Source organism: Salmo salar, chromosome ssa22 (assembly GCF_905237065.1).
Source record: "Salmo salar chromosome ssa22, Ssal_v3.1, whole genome shotgun sequence".
Lineage (NCBI taxonomy): Eukaryota > Metazoa > Chordata > Actinopteri > Salmoniformes > Salmonidae > Salmo > Salmo salar.
Genome location: NC_059463.1, coordinates 33,085,984 through 33,107,490, shown reverse-complemented (window position 1 = coordinate 33,107,490; position 21,507 = coordinate 33,085,984). Strand labels below are relative to the sequence as shown.

Below are 21,507 nucleotides of genomic sequence, written 5' to 3'. Positions count from 1 at the left end.
TTTGCTCATGTTAGATGACATGGAGGCATGCCCTGGTCAAATTAATACACAATAAGACAGGGGGGAGTTGTATTCCTCTCTCTCTTGCTCTCATACACATGCACAGGTACACACACGCACACACTGGCAAACCCACGTTGGTGTTAATGGTGTGCAATCATGTTCCAGCAAATACATTTCACACTCTTTTTTTTGTAATGAATACATGAATACCAATCATTACATGCTTGTATGTACGCTAGAAATGACTGAATATGTTGGGGTGTGTGTGTTTAAGCTATGTGAGAAAGAAAAAAATTCAGGAATGATGTGCCCATTTATACATCTTTATAGGAACTTGAAATCTCACAGGGTAAGAGTAACACATGATTACTACAGTACCCTTTAATTCAGCAGACTAGGGCTGTGGAAGATCAGAGAAATCACATTCCTCTCTGTTTGCCAAAATTAGGGATTATGAGTCCAGCAGGACAGGTATGTGGGATGCTTGATGGACTGGAGCAGCTTCCGATATACCAAACCTAGTTGCTACTCAGCCTGTAACTTTCTGCTTGTCATGAATACTGTAAATACCCACACAGGTGCTTGCTTACATTTACACAGTTGAGTGTGGGTCTGCATTCCAAACATGTCTCTCTGACCATGCAGCCCCCTCAGACTAACTCATAGTAGTTGCCTTATCCTGTGACCCCTCTAGGTGTCAGAGCATACAGTGAGGGAAAAAAGCATTTGATCCCCTGCTGATTTTGTACGTTTGCCCTCTGACAAAGAAATGATCAGTCTATAATTTTAATGGTAGGTTTATTTGAACAGTGAGAGACAGAATAACCAAAAAATCCAGAAAAACGCATGTCAAAAATTTTATAAATTGATTTGCATTTTAATGAGGGAAATAAGTATTTGACCCCCAATCAGAAAGATTTCTGGCTCCCTGGTGTCTTTTACACAGGTAACAAGCTGAGATTAGGAGCACACTCTTAAAGGGAGTGCTCCTAATTTTTACATTTTACATTTTAGTCATTTAGCAGATGCTCTTATCCAGAGCGACTTACAGTAGAGTGCATACATTTTTATTACATTTTAAATAATCTCAGCTTGTTACCTGTATAAAAGACACCTGTCCACAGAAGCAATCAATCAATCAGATTCCAAACTCTCCACCATGGCCAAGACCAAAGAGCTCTCCAAGGATGTCAGGGACAAGATTGTAGACCTACACAAGGCTGGAATGGGCTACAAGACCATCGCCAAGCAGCTTGGTGAGAAGGTGACAACATTTGGTGCGATTATTCGCAAATGGAAGAAACACAAAAGAACTGTCAATCTCCCTCGGCCTGGGGCTCCATGCAAGATCTCACCTCGTGGAGTTGCAATGATCATGAGAACGGTGAGGAATCAGCTCAGAACTACACGGGAGGATCTTGTCAATGATCAAGGCAGCTGGGACCATAGTCACCAAGAAAACAATTGGTAACACACTACGCTGTGAAGGACTGAAATCCTGCAGCACCCTGCTCAAGAAAGCACATATACATGCCCGTCTGAAGTTTGCCAATGGACATCTGAATGATTCAGAGGACAACTGGGTGAAAGTGTTGTGGTCAGATGAGACCAAAATGGAGCTCTTTGGCATCAACTCAACTCACCATGTTTGCAGGAGGAGGAATGCTGCCTATGACCCCAAGAACACCATCCCCACCGTCAAACATGGAGGTGGAAACATTATGCTTTGGGGGTGTTTTTCTGCTAAGGGAACAGGACAACTTCACCGCATCAAAGGGACGATGGACGGGGCCATGTACCGTCAAATCTTGGGTGAGAACCTCCTTCCCTCAGCCAGGGCATTTAAAATGGGCCGTGGATGGGTATTCCAGCATGACAATGACCCAAAACACACGGCCAAGGCAACAAAGGAGTGGCTCAAGAAGAAGCACATTAAGGTCCTGGAGTGGCCTAGCCAGTCTCCAGACCTTAATCCCATAGAAAATCTGTGGAGGGAGCTGAAGGTTCGAGTTCCCAATCGTCAGCCTCGAAACCTTAATGACTTGGAGAAGATCTGCAAAGAAGAGTGGGACAAAATCCCTCCTGAGATGTTTGCAAATCTGGTGGCCAACTACAAGAAACGTCTGTCCTCTGTGATTGCCAACAAGGGTTTTGCCACCAAGTACTAAGTCATGTTTTGCAGAGGGGTCAAATACTTATTTCCCTCATTAAAATGCAAATGAATTTATAACATTTTTGACATGAGTTTTTCTGGATTTTTTTGTTGTTATTCTGTCTCTCACCGTTCAAATAAACCTACCATTAAAATTATAGACTGATAATTTCTTTGTCAGTGGGTAAACGTACAAAATCAGCAGGGGATCAAATACTTTTTTCCCTCACTGTACACAAACAAAACGCACACACACACACACACACACACACACACACACACATACACACGCACGCACGCACGCACGCACACACACACACACACACACACACACACAATCTATATGCGGTGCACACTGCACAGAACACCAGAATAATTATCACTGAATTATTGCAGTGAATTATTGTAATGTTTGCATATGTATTAATTATGGGATGGGTTGTGAACTGGCGATTTGACACAAAAATAAAATGTAATTCATTCATTAATTCACACACACACACAGGACAACACCATAAGTAAGCCTCAACATTTTTTCCTTCAACAGTTTCTCCGCTACCAACCTGACAATTTCTACTTAGACTAGGCTACCCAATCTGCATTAGGCCTACACTGAAATGCTTCCAGCTTCCCGATCCATAAATCAGACAACCTATAATAAATTAATATATTCCCCACTTCCTCCATGATAGGCAGAAAAAGGGCCTGTGAAAAAAGCCACTGCTTTTCACTGACCATTTAATTGGCTTGCCAGGACCTCCCTGTTGTTAATTAGTTTAAGGAAATCCTAGCGCACAAGCCCATTCTCCCTTAAATCTAACTCTCTACTTACTGTCTGTCTGTATGTCTTGCTTCTAGTCTGTCTGTTTCTATCTCTGTCTCCTGTTGGGCTTGTCATCAGGGGATATGGCTAGTTTCCTGTATCCTATAGCTGGAGCATTTGCTCCCACCTCCAAAAGGAGAGTCCACTGACTGACCGTCTGTCTGTCTGTCTGATTGACCAACTGAGTGACACACAGATTTGTTAACTGTCTGACTGAGGCAGCCTCCAGTTGGGTCCAGATTAAATTATTTTAAAAATACAAAATTCGGTTAGTTGAGGGATTAGATAAACTAGAAATACTCTTTCAGATCCAATGAAATTGCCTACATTTGAGTACATTTAGACCAAATACTTATAGTCAAATGCTTAACACTTTTGCTATGTTAAACCCAATCAGTCAATTTGATATTAAAACTAAACCATTCTACCTATTTAAATATATAATTTATCTGATAACAATCCATCTATTCAACTACTGTGCTCTCCGATCCACCTTATGAAAGACTTGTTTTTCCCTCTCCTGTTCTCCAGCCAACACACTGGTACAACCACAAAGCAAAAGGCTTGGTTGATTACAGTAAAAGGAAGTAATTATTGCCAAACTGGCTGTATTTTTGCCTCAGGTGACAGGCAAATGTTACTCTGAAAATTGGCTGAACGTTCCTGTGCTGTGGTTTATAGTCGGCAGGCTGGTACAGAGTACAGAGGCAGACAGGACATACTTTTTCTGTCTGCTCCTTGTCTTATCATGCAGTCATTTTCATCAGCCAGCCAACCAGCCGCTCTACATTTCTACCAGGTGACGGAGGACACCAGGCTCCAGTCCAGACTCGTCCATGAAACCTCTCTCTCTCTCTTTCTCTCTTTCTCTGTCTTTCTCTCTCTCTCAATTCAAAGGGGCTTTATTTATCTCTCTCCATCTCTTTATGTTTAATTCATCTCTCTATCTCTCTCTCCATCTCTTTATCTTGACTTCCTCTTTATCTCTCACCTACTGTTCTCGCCTTCTTCTTTCTCTTTCCTCTCTCTCTCTTGCATCCCTCACCCATGCTCCTTCCTCTCTCTCTCTGTTCCATTTCTTAGACTTTCTGTCCCACATACATGCGTAATGTTCATGTAGGCATACTGATGTCAGAATATACACATGCAGAGTTTTAGCTGCATGTGGCAGGTGGCAGAGGCTGGGGGAACCAGATCCTGCCTTTAAAACAGTGGCCCATAGCAGCTTATGAGATCTAACAAAATGTGAGGCAGTCAGTGCCTGGCATCACTGCAGTGCTTGGCATCATATTTCAGATAGTTGTGCTTTCTCCAAGGACTCTCTCTCTCTCTCTTTCTCTCTCTCTTCCTTGGACTACTCATGCGATTGGCAATGAAGGGAGAGACCATTTTCAAAGTCTGTCGCATTAAACAATGACAGAGAGCTAGATAAACATACAGTGGGAGCAGAGCCAATGGGACAAAGGAGACTGCACCGGCCAAGTTGATCCAGTGTCAAGGCACTACACCAGCAGAGTTTATCTTACTCACTGACTTACTGCACCTATCCCACCCATCCACTACACCAGTAGAACTTACTTCACCTGTCCCACCCATCCACTACACCAGTAGAACTTACTGCACCTATCCCACCCATCCACTACACCAGTAGAACTTACTGCACCTGTCCCACCCATCCACTACACCAATAGAACTTAATGCACCTATCCCACCCATCCACTACACCAGTAGAACTTACTGCACCTGTCCCACCCATCCACTACACCAATATAACTTACTGCACCTATCCCACCCATCCACTACACCAGTAGAACTTACTGCACCTATCCCACCCATCCACTACACCAGTAGAACTTACTGCACCTGTCCCACCCATCCACTACACCAGTAGAACTTACTGCACCTATCCCACGCATCCACTACACCAGTAGAACTTACCGCACCTGTCCCACCCATCCACTACACCAGTAGAACTTACTGCACCTATCCCACCCATCCACTACACCAGTAGAACTTACTGCACCTATCCCACCCATCCACTACACCAGTAGAACTTACTACACCTGTCCCACCCATCCACTACACCAGTAGAACTTATTGCACCTATCCCACCCATCCACTACACCAGTAGAACTTACTGCACCTATCCCACCCATCCACTACACCAGTAGAACTTACTGCACCTATCCCACCCATTTACTACACCTGCCCAGCTTACAATGCATAAAGGTGTAGTGTCTGATAATGTCCCCTGGTAGTTGGTGTAGCTGTAAATAGCAATGTATCCATGTTTGAGAAGGCCCCTGGGGGACAAAAGGTTTGTACATGTTTCTTTACGTGACTTTATACAGGGCATACAAAGGAGACAATCTAACACAGCCCAGATATACCAAGTCTGTAACAAAGCACAGACACCCAACAGAAGATTTACTGGCAGAGATACTAAATATAGATGTTAGCAGGACTGGAGGGGAAAACAGAAGGAAATAGATAGAAAGGTGTCATTTTAGGCATACATTTCTGCTGAAACAGAATGAAAATGTTTCTTTCTAAAGCACAATGTATCAGAAAAGTATAGAACCAGGCATCTATGTTACATTTCTGCATGTTGAAATAAGAAGTATTTGATATCACGGCGAAGACAGTAAATGCATGTTTATAACAATGTAATTGTATTTATGTTAACCTCAAAAACAAAACAAAAATCATGCATTATCTTAAAATGACATACTGCAATGGTCTATTTATGAGAAAATCCAAAGAGGGAATGTTTACTTGAATTACAGTGCATTCGGAAAGTATTCAGACCCCTTCACTTTTTCCACATTTTGTTATGTTACAGCCTTATTCTAAATGTTTTTGTTTATTTGTATTATCTCATCATTTCTACATACAATTCTCATCAACCTACACACAATAACCCATAATGACAATTCAAAAACAGGTTTTTAGTAAAGGGACCTGAATACGTACGTAAATGTGATATTTCCGTTTTTTTTGGGGGGGGGGGCAAAAATGTCTAAAAACCTGTTTTTGCTTTGTCATTATGGGGTATTGTACTGTACAGTGCATATGGAAAGTATTCAGACCCCTTGACTTTTCCACATTTTGTTACGTTACAGCCTTATTCTAAAATGGATTAAATCGTTTTTTTCCTCATCAATCTACACACAAAACCTCATGATGACAAAACAAAAACAGGTTTTTAGAAATATCACATTGACATAAGTATTCAAACCCTATACTCAGTACATTGTTGAAGCAACTTTGGCAGCGATTACAGCCTTGGCATTCAGGCCAAAGAGTTCCATCTTGTTCCTCATGGTCTGAGTCCATTAGGTGCCTTTCAGCAAACTCCAAGCAAGGTGTCATGTGCCATTTACTGAGTAGTGGCTTCCGTCTGGCCACTCTACCGTAAAGGCCTGATTGGTGGAGTGCTGCAGAGATGGTTGTCCTTCTGGAAGGTTCTCCCATCTCCACAGAAGAACTCTAGAGCTCTGTCAGAGTGACCACCTGGTTCTTGGTCACCTCCCTGACCAAGGCACTTCAGCCCCCAATTGCTCAGTTTGGCCGTGCGGCCAGCTCTAGGAGGAGTCTTGGTGGTTCCAAATTTCTTCCATTTAAGAATGATGGAGTCCACTGTGTTCTTGGGGACCTTCGATGCTGCAGAAGTTTTTTGTTACCCTTCCCAGATCTGTGCCTCGACACAATCTTATCTTAGAGCTCTACGGACAATTCCTTGGACCTCATGGCTTGGTTATTGTCTGACATGCACTGTCAACTATGGAACCTTAAATCAAGTCCAATCAAGTCAATGTACCATAGGTGGACTCCAATCAAGTTGATGAAACATCTCAAGGATGATCAATGGAAAACGGATGCACCTGAGCTCAATTTCTAGTCTCATCACAAAGGGTCTGAATACCTATGTAAATAAGGTATTTCTGTTTTTATATTTAATAAATCTGCACACATTTCTAAACCCCTGTTTTCGCTTAGTCATTATGGGGTTTTGTGTGTACAGTCGTGGCCAAAAGTTTTGAGAATGATACAAATATTAATTTTCACAAAGTCTGCTGCCTCAGTTTGTATGATGGCAGTTTGCATATACTCCAGAATATTATGAAGAGTGATCAGATGAATTGCAATTAATTGCAAAGTCCCTCTTTGCCATGCAAATGAACTGAATCCCCAAAAAACATTTCCACTGCCACAAAAGGACCAGCTGACATCATGTCAGTGATTCTCTCGTTAACACAGATGTGAGTGTTGATGAGGACAAGGCTGGAGATCACTCTGTCATGCTGATTGAGTTTGAATAACAGACTGGAAGCTTCAAAAGGAGGGTGGTGCTTGGAATCATTGTTCTTCCTCTGTCAATCATGGTTACCTGCAAGGAAACACGTGCCGTCATCATTGCTTTGCACAAAAAGGGTTTCACAGGCAAGGATATTGCTGCCAGTAAGATTGCAACTAAATCAACCATTTATCGGATCATCAAGAACTTCAAGGAGAGCGGTTCAATTGTTGTGAAGAAGGCTTCAGGGCGCCCAAGAAAGTCCAGTAAGCGCCAGGACCATCTCCTAAAGTTGATTCAGCTGCGGGATCAGGGCACCACCAGTACAGAGCTTGCTCAGGAATGGCAGCAGGCAGGTGTGAGTGCATCTGCACGCACAGTGAGGCGAAGACTTTTGGAGGAAGGCCTGGTGTCAAGAAGGGCAGCAAAGAAGCCACTTCTCTCCAGAAAAAACATCAGGGACAGACTGATATTCTGCAAAAGGTACAGGGATTGGACTGCTGAGGACTGGGGTAAAGTAATTTTCTCTGATGAATCCCCTTTCCGATTGTTTGGGGCATCCCGAAATAAGCTTGTCCGGAGAAGACAAGGTGAGCGCTACCATCAGTCCTGTGTCATGCAAACTGTAAAGCATCCTGAGACCATTCATGCGTGGGGTTGCTTCTCAGCCAAGGGAGTGGGCTCACTCACAATTTTGCCTAAGAACACAGCCATGAATAAAGAATGGTACCAACACATCCTACGAGAACAACTTCTCCCAACCATCCAGGAACAGTTTGGTGACGAACAATGCCTTTTCCAGCATGATGGAGCACCTTGCCATAAGGCAAAAGTGATAACTAAGTGGCTCAGGGGAACAAAACATCAATATTTTGGGTCCATGGCCAGGAAACTCCCCAGACCTTAATCCCATTGAGAACTTGTGGTCAATCCTCAAGAGGCGGGTGGACAAACAAAAACCCACAAATTCTGACAAACTCCAAGCATTGATTATGCAAGAATGGGCTGCCATCAGTCAGGCTGTGGCCCAGAAGTTAACTGACAGCATGCCAGGGTGGATTACAGAGGTCGTGAAATAGAAGGGTCAACACTGCAAATATTGACTCTGCATCAACTTCATGTAATTGTCAATAAATGCCTTTGACACTTATGAAATGCTTGTAATTATATTCCATAGTAACATCTGACAAAAATATCTAAAGACACTGAAGCAGCAGACTTTGTGGAAATTAATATTTGTGTCATTCTCAACATTTTTGGCCACGACTGTAGATCGAAAGCTGTAACGTAAAACAAAATGTAGAAAAAGGGAAGGGGTCTGAATAGTTTCCGAATGCACTATATAACTAAGCTTCAATATTATTTTGATGATTTGGTTAGGCTACATTTGCTAAGAATCTATGTGCATGTGAAACAGAATCACTTCAGTCCCTATCCTTGCCCCAACCTGGGCTCAAACCAGGGACCCTCTGCCAACATCGACAACAGTCACTCAAGAAGCATCGTTACCTATCACTCACTCAACGTCAGCAAAACAAAGGAGCTGATTGTAGACATCAGGAGGAACCAGGTTGAGCACGCCCCCATCTTCATCAACGGAGCCGCTGTGGAGACGGTCAAAAATGTCAAGTTCCTCGGCGTACACATCTCCTAGGAGCTAAAATGGTCAAACCAGACGGAATCCGTGGTGAAGAAGGCACGACAGCGACTCTTCAACTTCAGGATGTTGAAGAAATTTGGCCTGTCCCCGAGGGCCTTCACAGTGTTCTCCGGAGCATCATCAAGAGCATACTGTCGAGCTGCATCACAGCCTGGTACGGCATATCCACACGCTCAGCCGAAAGTACCATTGGGTGCCTACTGCCTGCCCTCCAGGACACCTACTACAACACCAGGTGTCGCAGGAAGGCCAAGAAAATCATCAGGGACCTCAGCCACCCGAGCCACGGCCAGTTATCCCCGCTTCTATAACCCCTGCTGCTCCCCCATTAGAACCCCCCAACAGACATCTACCCTGCCCCCGATGGACATTTATCATGCTGAATAGCCACCACTACTTCCTTCTCCGCAACAACCCCAGCAGCTGGGCAGAGCCCAACTGAGTGATCCAGGTCAACAGCATCAATGTAACAGTTTGTCTTCCATCCCTGTCCTTGCCCCAACCTGGGCTCGGACCAGGGACCCTCTGAATACATCAACACCTGCCTCCCACGAAGCATCATTACCTATCACTCCACAAAAGCAGCGGCCCTTGCAGAGAAAGGGAAACAACTACTTCAAGGTCTCAGAGGGAGTGACGTCACTGATTGAAACACAACTAGCGCGCACCATAACTACGTAGCCATTTCACACCAGTTACACATGCAGTAAAATCAATTACTTTATGGATGAAGGCAAACTGGTCAGGACAAGAGACACAACAGTGAGCAGTTCAGACATACGAACAAACACCTGTTGTTGTGTTGAGCATATTGTTTTAGATTCCAAAATGTCTACCCAACTCAGATCTCTCTGCATCAAAGAAAGAAACTTGAAAGCCAAAACTGAACTGGAAATAAGTGCCCTGGTTTGCATTAGGGATAGTATCCTTTAATGTTGATGATATTTCAAAGGTTTAGGTGGGTTGAAAGTGAAAGTATGAAATAGATAAATTCAAAGGAAAGGCATGCAGGGCCTCACATCCACCAGGCCTCCTCAGGGGATCTTAGGATGAAACACACAGATCTTTCCCTCAAAATACTTATGCTAAAGTTTATTTTCACGTTGCGTTCTAATACTTAGTCATATATATATATATATATATATATATATATTTTTTTTTACTTAGTCACTTGAAATGAGACCGTAAAGAAATAACCTTAAGAATTTCTCCATGTGTATATACTGAAAGGTGTCTTCTTACAAAGACAAGGCAACATGACTTCTGTATACTTTATTTTATCACAGGTTTTAGCACTTAACACCAGCATACACAGTATTAACCCTTGCCTTGAAAATGACAACTTCCATTCTATCATCATTCGGTCACATTATTTGAGTACGAAATTTGGTTGTGAAATACGCAAATGTGCACATACAAAAGAACAGAATAAACTCATTCGATCCTTGGTTTTGGATTAACCTGCATCCTCGTTTTGTATTTTCCACCAGGAAATTCAGGACAGGACCAAAACAAATTGACCATTAATTATATTTATTTGGGAGAAGAATTTAGGTAGTAGTGCAGGCAGGGGAGGAGGAGTGGATGAATCTGGAGGCACCACAGTAACCAAACCCCTGGTGCCATCTGGTTGGCTAATCACCTCACACACACAACGGGCTCTTTTTTCACCCCTCAGCTCAGCACACCCTTTATTTTGTCTTTGTCTTTTACATACTCCTGCTGGACGCTCAGGTATACAGGAACGTCAGACAGGTAGAGAGGTAGAGAACGAGAGAAAGAGGGGGAGAGAGAGAGAAAGAAAGGGAGAAGGGAGAGAGAGAGTGAGATAGAGAAGCAAAAGAGAGAGCCGGAGAGAGAGTGAGGGAGAAGGATGGGAAAGTAGAGAGGAATAGAGGGAGGATGATATGTAAGAAATCTCTCCACATGAGAACTTGACATCTTAGTGAACTCCAGGTCCACGACACTGTGTGTGTGGGTGTGTCAGCATTCTTCCTACCTCTGTATTAATGAAGTACAGGGAACAGAAATCTGTCTGTGCTGAGAATATGTAAAAAAAGTAATGCAAAGTGTCAACTACCCATTCTCTCTCTCTCTCTCTCTCTCTCTCTCTCTCTCTCTCTCTCTCTCGCTATCAATTTTCAATTCAATTCAATTCAAAGGGCTTTGTTGGCATGGGAAACTTATGTTTACATTGTCAAAGCAAACGCAATAGACAATAAACAATAGGGATAAGAACAAGGGAAACACCTCTCTCTCTACGTCATTATTTTTCAAATCTCAACATCAATGAACTTAAACTGTCACTGAATAAATACTTTTTCTCTTCTCCTTGAAGTGCTCATGGCTTGTTCTCATCATTATATTCCATCTCTCAATAAATGTATCATAATATATTTGACATACACAATGGTTCACACGGGTTCAATTCCCTTGGTCCCCCCCCATTTCTAACACTGCCCATTGGTTCTCCAGTATCACGACAGTGCTATGGGTTCCTGACAAACAGAACCATTAAGAATGTCCAGAAGGGGAAACTCAATCACTTAATCTCTCAATCACAATACTCTTACTCCAGTAACAAAATTATGCCAATTGTATGATAACTGAACATGTTAGTTCTTTCAGTTTTAGTGCAATGATGCAGCAGACATGATTGTCTATAAATGAAAGACACTGTCAAAACATGACAACGCACTGCTAAAATTAGCATCATCACAGTCTGTGGTATTCATTCTGTCCTGCATCTCTCTCTCTCTTTTTCAGTTCAATTCAAAGGGGCTTTATTGGCATGGGAAACGTGTTTGCATTGCCAAAGCAAGTGAAATAAACAATAAACAAAAGTGAGAAGACACAAAACAACATAAACAAAAAATTATTTGAAATGAACAGTAAACATCTCTCTCTCTCCACAACCTCCTCCTTCAAGCTATACAAATTACCTCAGGCTCTCATAGAGGAAAGGTAAGCACAACAGCCACAGACAGACCTGCACAACAGGACAGAGAAGCTTGGAGGGGATGTCAAAAACTACTCAAATACCTTTTGGCACGCAAGCAACACAGGCAAATGAATGACAGACAGGCCACATTATACACTGCAAAAATATTCATATAAAATCAGTAATTCAATAATGTGAGTTTTCCCTGTTGTGTTGTGCTTTTACTAGGGATGCACTTTAAATCAGTGAACACATTAGAATCGGCAGATATTAGCTAAAAATGCCAACATCGGTATCGGCCCAATGTGGCAGGGCTTGAAAACTATTACGGACTACAAAGGGAAACCCAGGCGTGAGCTGCCCAGTGACGCGAGCCTACCAGACGAGCTAAATGCCTTTTATGCTCGCTTCAGGTCAACATTCACAAAGCCGCTGGGCCAGACGGATTACCAGGACGTGTACTCAAAGCATGCGCGGACTAACTGTCAAGTGTCTTCACTGACATTTTCAACCTCTCCCTGACCAAGTCTGTAATACCCACATGTTTCAAGCAGACCACCATAGTCCCTGTGCCCAAGGAAGCAAAGGTAACCTGCCTAAATGGTTACCGCCACGTGGTAGCAATGAAGTGCTTTGAAAGGCTGGTCATGGCTCACATCAACAGCATCCTCCCGGACACCCTAGACCCACTCCAATTCGCATATCGCCCCAACAGATCCACAGATGACGCAATCTCAATCGCACTCCACACTGCCCTTTCTCACCTGGACAAAAGGAACACCTATGTGAGAATGCTGCTCATTGACTACAGCTCAGCCTTCAACACCATAGTGACCACGAAGCTCATCACTAAGCTAAGGACTCTGGGACTTAACACCTAACCTTGCAACTGGATCCTGGACTTGCTGACGGGCCGCCCCCAGGTGGTAAGAGTGGGCAACAACACATCTGCCATGCTGATCCTTAACACTGGGGCCCCTCAGGGGTGTATACTTAGTCCCCTCCTGTATTCCCTGTTCACTCACGATCATGTGGCCAAACACGACTCCAACACCATCATTAAGTTTGCTGACGACACAACAGTGGTAGGCCTGATCACCAAAAACGATGAGATGGCCTATAGGGAGGTCAGAGAACTGGCAGTGTGGTGCCAGGACAACAACCTCTCCCTCAATGTGAGCAAGACAAAGGAGCTGATCGTGGACTACAGGAAAAGGCGGACCGAACAGGCCCCCATTAACATCGACAGGGCAGTAGTGGAGTGGGTCGAGAGTTTCAAGTTCCTTGGTCTCCACATCACTAACAAACTATCATGGTCCAAACATACCAAGACAGTCATGAAGAGGGCATAACAAAACCTCAGGAGACTGAAAAGATTTGGCATTGGCCCCCAGATCCTCAAACGGTTCTACAGCTGCACCATCAAGAGCATCCTGACCGGTTGCATCACCTCCTGGTATAGAAACTGCTGGGCATCTGACCATAAGTCGCTACAGAGGGTAGTGCGAACGGCCCAGTACATCACTGGGGCCAAGCTTCCTGCCATCCAGGACCTACAATTGAAGTCGGAAGTTTACATACTCTTAGGTTGGAGTCATTAAAACTCGCTTTTCAACCACTCCACAAATCTCTTGTTAACAAACTATAGTTTGGCAAGTCGGCTAGGATATCTACTTTGTGCCTGATACAAGTAATGTTTCCAACAATTGTTTACAGAAAGATTATTTCACTTATAATTCACTGTATCACAATTCCAGTGGGTCAGAAGTTTACATACACTAAGTTGTGCCTTTAAACAGCTTGGAAAATTCCAGAATATGAACATGCTAATTGACATCATTCGATTCATTTGGAGGTGTACCTGTGGATGTATTTCAAGGCCAACCTTCAAACCCAGTGCCTCTTTGCTTGACATCATGGGAAAATCAAAAGAAATCAGCCAAGACCTCAGAAAGAAATTGTAGACCTCCACAAGTCTGGTTCATGCTTGGGAGTAATTTCCAAACGCCTGAAGGTACCAAGTTCATCTGTACAAATAATAGTGCGCAAGTATAAACACCATGGGACAACGCAGCCATCATACCGCTCAGGAAGGAGACGTGTAAAATGTAAAATGAGATGACTTACTTTGGTGCGAGAAGTGCAAATCAATCCTAGAACAACAGCAAAGAACCTTGTGATGATGCTGGAGGAAACAGGTACAAAAGTATCTATAACCACAGTAAAACGAGTCCTATATCGAGATAACCTGAAAGGCCGCTAAGCTTAGGAAGAAGCCTCTCCTCCAAGAACCGCCATAAAAAAAGCCAGACTACAGTCTGCAGTTGCACATTGGGACAAAGATCGTACTTTTTGGAGAAATGTCCTCTGGTCTGATAAAACAAAAATAGTACTGTTTGGCCATAATGACCATCGTTATGTTTGGAGGAAAAAGGGGGAGGCTTGCAAGCCGAAGTACACCATCCCAACCGTGAAGCACAGGGGTGGCAGCATCATGTTGTGGGGGTGCTTTGCTGCAGGAGGGACTGGTGCAGGGAAATTATGTGGATATATTGAAGCAACATCTCGAAGACATCAGTCAGGAAAGTAAGGCTTGGTCGCAAATGGGTCTTCCAAATTGGCAATGACCCCAAGCATACTTCCAAAGTTGTGGCAAAATGGCTTAAGGACAACAAAGTCAAGGTATTGGAGTGGCCGTCACAAAGCCCTGACCTCAATCCTATAGAAAATATGTGGGCAGAACTGAAAAAGTGTGTGTGAGCAAGGAGGCCTACAAACCTGACTCAGTTACACAAGCTCTGTCAAGAGGAATGGGCCAAAATTCACCCAACTTATTGTGGGAAGTTTTGGGGAAGGCTACCTGAAACGTTTGACCCAAGTTAAACAATTTAAATGCAATGCTACCAAATACTAATTGAGTGTATGTAAACTTCTGACCCATTGGGAATGTGATGAAAGAAATAAAAGCTGAAATAAATCATTCTCTCTACATTTATTCTGACATTTCACAGTCTTAAAATAAAGTGATGATCCTAACTGACCTAACACAGGGAATTTTTACTAGGATTAAATGTCAAGAATTGTGAAAAACTGAGTTTAACTGTACTTGGCTAAGGTGTATGTAAACTTCCGAATTCAACTGTATATAATAGGCGGTGTCTGAGGAAAGGCCATAAAATTGTCAGAGACTCCAGCCACCCAAGTTATAGACTGTTTTCTCTGCTACCGCACGGCAAGCGGTACTGGAGCAGCAAGTCTAGGACCAAAAGGCTCCTCAACAACTTCTACCCCCAAGCCATAAGACTGCTGAACAATTCATAAAAATCGCCACAGGCCAATTTACATTGACCCCCCCCACCTTGTACACTGCTGCTACTCTCTGTTTGTTTGTTACCTATGTATAGTCACTTTGCCCCCACCTACATGTACAGATTACCTCAACTAGCCTGTACTCCTGCACACTGACTCGGTACCAGTGCCCCTGTATATAGCCTCGATATTGTTATTCTTATTGTGCTACTTTTTATTACTACTTTTATTTTAGCCTACTTGGTAAACAATTTCTTCTTCTTGAACTGCACTGTTGGTTAAGGGCTTGTAAGTAAGCATTTCACGGTAAAGTCTACACTTGTTGTATTCAGTGCATGTGGCAAATAAAGTTTGATTTGATTTGATGTCTAGTTTAACGCCAATGTGCAAAACCGATGTCAAAGCTGACGTGCATACCTATATAACGTAGGTACATGACGTAATCACACCACGTAAAATGTTGCGCTACACGTGCAACACAGCACTCCTAAACTAGCCCACACAATGTCTGCTGTGTGGTTTGAGCAGTCAACAAGTCGAGCAGTCATTTAAAAAGAGTAAGAAAATTTCAGCGAGGCAACTCAAAGGCAAAATCCATTAATGCCGAGTTAATGGAATTCATTGCCCTTGACAATCAACCATTCTCTGTCGTGGATGATGTTGGCTTTCGTCGACCTTGTCGAGCACCGGTAGACATTACCAAGTGCACTATTTTTCAGATGTTGCCCTACCGGAGTTACACAGTAATAGCGTGACTGCTATTAGCTTCAAGACATATATACTATGGAACGTCGTTTGGGTTTTTGCGTGTCCAAAAAGATACACATCAAATAACAATATTTGACGCTTAAAATAATAATAATAAGCTAGCACCAATATAACCAGCCTGAAAACAATGACCAGTAAAAACTGCAGTCATTTTCATTATTCTTAGCAATGATTTAGGAATCCTTGTGAGTAAGTATTAGCTAGGTTGCCACTTGTTGTTTGCCTATTGAAATTGAACTTCAGTTCATGAAAATAAATAACTAGCCAGCTACTTAACCCTGTTGCCCAAAGCTAATGTTATAAGCAGCCAGCTAGCTTCATCTGGCTACTGATGCTCGACCAGACCGGGTTATGTGTTGTGAAGCTAGCCACAATAAGGATTAGGCACAATAGTGGAATTTGCAGTTTGCCTTCATAATAAAAGTAACTATTTGAAAATGATGCAGAAGGTTACAATTGGTGGAATCATGCCATATTTAGACTGGATAATGTTAAACAAGGTTAGAATGTGAAGCAATGAAATGGGCTATCAGTCTACTCGTTGACACCCACAAAACATAACTGTGAACAGTTTACACAAATATTAGCATTGTAGCTCTTATCGCGGGACTGTGACTGTGTGAAATCACCTCCCCAGTCAGCCTGTTGTCTGTATTGACATTCCTATTTCACTGTACAGCTTTACCTAAGGATTGGGGATCAATGAAATGGGGTACCAGTCTACTCAATACCAAATATATTTTTTCTCAACGTCCTCCTCAGAGTTATCAGACTCCAAAACATCCACGCAGTATTGTTTTTCCTCGGGAATAGTGTTCAATACACATAGGTTGACAATAAATGTGGCTCAATTCACAGTTGTTTCAGAGTCTTGCAATAAGAGCTACGATGCTAATGCTCTCTGAGTGTCACTGAGTAGACTGATAGCCAATGTCATTGATCCACAATCCATAGGTAAGTCTGTACAGTGAAATAAGTATGCCCCCAATTCAATTCTAAAGTATAATACATCCAGTGAGATTTCAACAGATTTTTGTCAAATGAACAAATTATTGTCTTTTGTTGATTTTATATAACAACATTCCAACCTCGTTTAGCATGATCTATTCAATTATGGGATAATTCTACTATTTGTATTTATTTGATTCACTGTCAATGACATACTTTTATTTTGAAGGCTAACCGCAAAGTCCACTCTTGTGGCTAATCCTTATTGTGGCTAGCTTCACATAGATGGGTCCTACCACCATTAATCAAATAAGAACTGTCTTATAAATTAGGGTTATTTTTGATGATGACACCCAGCTATATAGTTAGCTAGCTAACTATAGCTACTAAAACAGATTATGTCGTGTTGCTATGTTTTGGGGGAAGAACATTGTTTGCATCCATGAGCTAGCTGGCTTTTTTTTATGACCAGCACAGTTGGTGCACGAGACAACTTTACCAGCATCATAGCATACGTATCGATGAATCGTTGTGACATATGAAATACGAGTGATAGTGTAATCTATATGTAATAACTACGTAAAAAAATGGATGAACGCGTAATTTATTATGTGACGTGCAGTCATATTCAGGTCCTGATTGGTCAACAAGCTTATTTGACACGTCTTATAGTGTTGACACGTCAAATAGTGTTATTTGAAACATCAAATAGTGTTATTTTACGTGTATTTTCTTTGACACGCAAAGACCCAAACGGCGTTCCAAAGAAATTCTGGTTGAGAATGAAACGACTGAAAAAATGAACAATGAAACAGCACAGCAAGTAAGTGAAAGAAAAAGGTTTTGATTATGTTTTACTGGTAATGGGGACATACGGAAATGCCAACAAAATAACGTTTTGGTCAGTGTGGTGTATGTGTGTAACCTTTATTAAACTAGACAAGTCAGTTAAGAACAAATTCTTATTTACAATGCCAGCCTACCCCTGCCAAATCCAGACGACGCTGGGCCAATTGTGCGCCGCCCTATGGGACTCCCAATCACGGCCGGATGTGATATAGCCTGGATTTGAACCAGGGGCTGTAGTGAAATGCAGTGCCTTAGTCCATGTGTGTGTGTTAACTATTTAACTGTACTAGAATGCTTAAAAGGCCGCAACATTTTTTTTTATATCGGTTATCGGTATCGTTTTTTTTTGTTGGCAAGGAAAATATCAGATATCAGTATCGGCCAAAAATGTCATATCGGCGCATCACTAGTTTTTACAGTAAAAAGACTATGTGTAAAAGCATCCAAGAGCCACATAACCAACCCTGAAATGTGCAGAATTTGAAAAGCTGAGGAGATACAGTGGGGTCCGAAATGCTTGACACCCTTGATAAAGATGAGCAATAACTAAAATAATTTAAATACTCAGTTATATCGCATGCTCAAAATAATACAATAAAACAATTTGTATCAAAGATCATACTCCCAAGACATGCTAACCTCTTTACCATTACCAATAACAGGGAGATTAGCGTGTCTTGGGGGTATGATCTTTGACCCTCTGTAACTTTCTCACTCTCAATGATTTACTATTCATTCAGGATAATCCGTAATCATGGTAACATCCACATTAATGTAGAAGTGTTTAGAAACATATTCTATTCTTATTTACAATAAAAGTGACTCCAAAATGACACAATACATTATTTACCATTAATTTCTATTGGGCACAAAATAATCTGAAACACAACCAAAACAAACTGCAAATGCATCCAACAAGCTTGTAGAGTCACAAGCTTGATGTAGTCATTGTGTGCTAGGAATATGGGACTAAACACTAAACTTTTGACTATTTTATTTATAAGAATCTTGAGGGGTGTCAATAATTTTGACCCCTACCTTTTTTAGAAAGAAAAATATTAGTTGTTAAACAAAATCTTGTTCTCTGTGCAATTGTATTAGTATAAAATAATATAATTTCCCAATTTGTTTTGCATACAATATAGCTCAGTATTTGAATTATTTATTTCAGTAAGTCATTATTGCTCATCTTTATCAAGGTTGTCAATAATTTCAGACCCCACTGTACATCTTAATCGTAATTTAGTTAAGTTAAATAAAACACCTTACAATATCAAGTTCCATTTGAAATCATGTCAAGACATTAATATTAATATTAATTGCATAGCTCTAATGTAGGCATAGGCTACATTCATATTCCAGAGAGAGACTAAAATGCTGTAAATGATGGTGACCTGTCACTTCATCAGAACAACTATTAAAACACATGATTGCATTTCTCTCTCGCCTATTTGTAATGAAACGATTCTGACTACAGCATCATTTATCAAATATTTTAGGTGTTGCATTAATAGAACCCAATAGCTTTGGCTTTGATCTTGTATTGTGTTTCTTTTGAACGCAACATTTATGCTAGTAGGGCTATTTGACCAAGAAGGAGAGTGATGAAGTGCTGTATCAGATGACCTGGCCTCCACAATCACTTGAACTCAACCCAATTGAGATGGTTTGGGATCAGTTGGACCTCAGAGTAAAGGAAAAGCAGCCAACAAGTGCTCAGCATATGTGAGAACTCCTTCAAGTTGGAAAAACATTCCAGGTGAACCTGGTTGAGAGAATGCCAAGAGTGTGCAAAGCTGTCATCAAGGAAAAGGGTGGCTACTTTGAAGAATCTCAAATATATTTTGATTTGTTTAACACTTTTTTGGTTAATACATGATTCCATATGTGTTATTTCATAGTTTTGATGTCTTCACTATTATTCTACAATGTACAAAATAGTAAAAATAAAGAAAAACCCTTGAATGAGTAGGTGTGTCCAAACTTCTGACTGGTGCTGTATGTTGTAACAACATTGTAATATCTAGTTAATAGTTAGGCTATAAAACACATTTTCACTCTTGCATTCGTGGTACAATGTATATATTTTATATTACAACGGTTCATAATGTCAAACCCTGACATGATTTGTAGCGTTTCAATTGCAGATTGATTATTGTTGGCTACAACGACTCAGTATTATAAATGTAATATAAGTGTTGTTTGGCTATTCATAGTATGGGAAAAGTAAGCATCGTCACAATGGTGGGGTTTTTCAAGGGGTGGGGCAACTGTGCCTTTCATTAAAAAAAAAATGAAAAATACTTTGCCAAACTAACGCGGCTGCGTAGACAATAGATACTTGATTTTACACTATTGATATCACTGTTCATTGACAACCATGCTGAAAATGAGACTGAAATCAGTTAAGGCTACACTGAATAACACATTATCCTTCTCCCTCTTCTTCTCCCCGCCCCCACCTATTCGGGATTCACATTTATGCACATTCGCTCAACACTGTCCCAATACGGTACAGTTACTCATAAAAGTTTGTATCCACTATTGACTTTTTCTGACTGATCATAATCCTATCGACATCCTTTCTCTCTATGGTGTAACTCCCATATAGGAAATAAAAAATGCATATTAAGGATGCATATATGCCCAGACCATCGAATAGCCGTTTTTACACATACCACTGTGGGGGTGCAAAATAGTGAGCAGCAATTTTCTCTACAAAGACTTAAGTTTATTTTGTAGACTTTGTTTTTCAAGGACACTGTATAAGCTACTGTCATGCTCTACATAGGTTTCTGTCGCAACTGATACAGTGGCGTAATGCCCTACTGGGTGACCGAGAGCGCAAGAAAAACAGAAAATCCTGAATGGGTTTACCTTTTTGCTGTTTCTGCTGTTATAGCCGATGTATGGATTGATATCTGCCCTTGGCGGTACAGAGAGCAGCATTTTCTCGGCGCTATGTCCAGTGCGGCGAGTACAGCCCAGGCTGCCAGCTGACGTCAGCAGCTCGGGAAGCTTGGGAGCGATGCAAGTCCCGCTGCCGCCAATGCTGCTGTCGCGGCCAAGCGGTGCTTTTTCACACGTCTGGGTCCTAGCGCGCCAATATCAACAGTCTATGGAACGGTTACTGATAAACGAAACATAAGATGGAACGGTTACTGAATGAACGAAACATAAAGACTGTAGGGCTATGTTGGGGAAGCAATTGCTATGTTGGGGCGGCAGGTTGCCTAGTGGTTAGAGCGTTGGACTAGTAACTGGAAGGTTGCAAGATCGAATCCCCGAGCAGACAAGGTACAAATCTGTCATTCTACCCCAAACAAGGCAGTTAACCCACTGTTCCTAGGCTGTCATTGAAAATAAGAATTTGTTCTTAACCGACTTGCCTAGTTAAATAAAGGTAAAATAAAAACTGAAAATATAGTTTAGGGCTAAGTATGGGATGGGGATGGCTAAATCAGAGAAAAAAAGTATAATATATATTTTTTTAATCCTACCAAATTAGTGCAAAATGCTGGTCAGCAGAGCAGAGAAGAATAATACAGCACCATCTTCCCGTAGCCGTGGCAATTATCTTGGGCTGATTATCTCAGGCAATTCAGAAAGCTGATTAGGGACCTTATTACTGATGAATATGTTTTTTTATGACCGTGTTGTTCTTCCTGCTTGCATTTTGTATTTATATTTTCATGTGTGTATTTTATGTAATTTATGTAATTCAGGGCTCATCTGTAAAAGAGACATTGGTCTCAGT

General features: G+C 41.7%; 1 protein-coding gene across 2 annotated transcripts in view; it reads right to left on the bottom strand.

Moving 5' to 3' along the window:
* LOC106583304 (RNA-binding motif, single-stranded-interacting protein 2) overlaps positions 1-20,827 on the bottom strand; it is a 64,150-nt gene extending 43,323 nt beyond the window's left edge. The window contains exon 1 of one of the 2 annotated variants that reach the window (XM_014167343.2): positions 20,628-20,827. In XM_014167343.2, coding sequence (XP_014022818.1) covers positions 20,628-20,699 — 72 coding nt within the window. In that variant the 5' untranslated portion in view covers positions 20,700-20,827. The remainder of the gene's footprint in view (positions 1-20,627) is intronic. The other variant, XM_045705116.1, reaches the window with a different exon arrangement.
* Between the last annotated feature and the right edge of the window lie 680 nt (positions 20,828-21,507).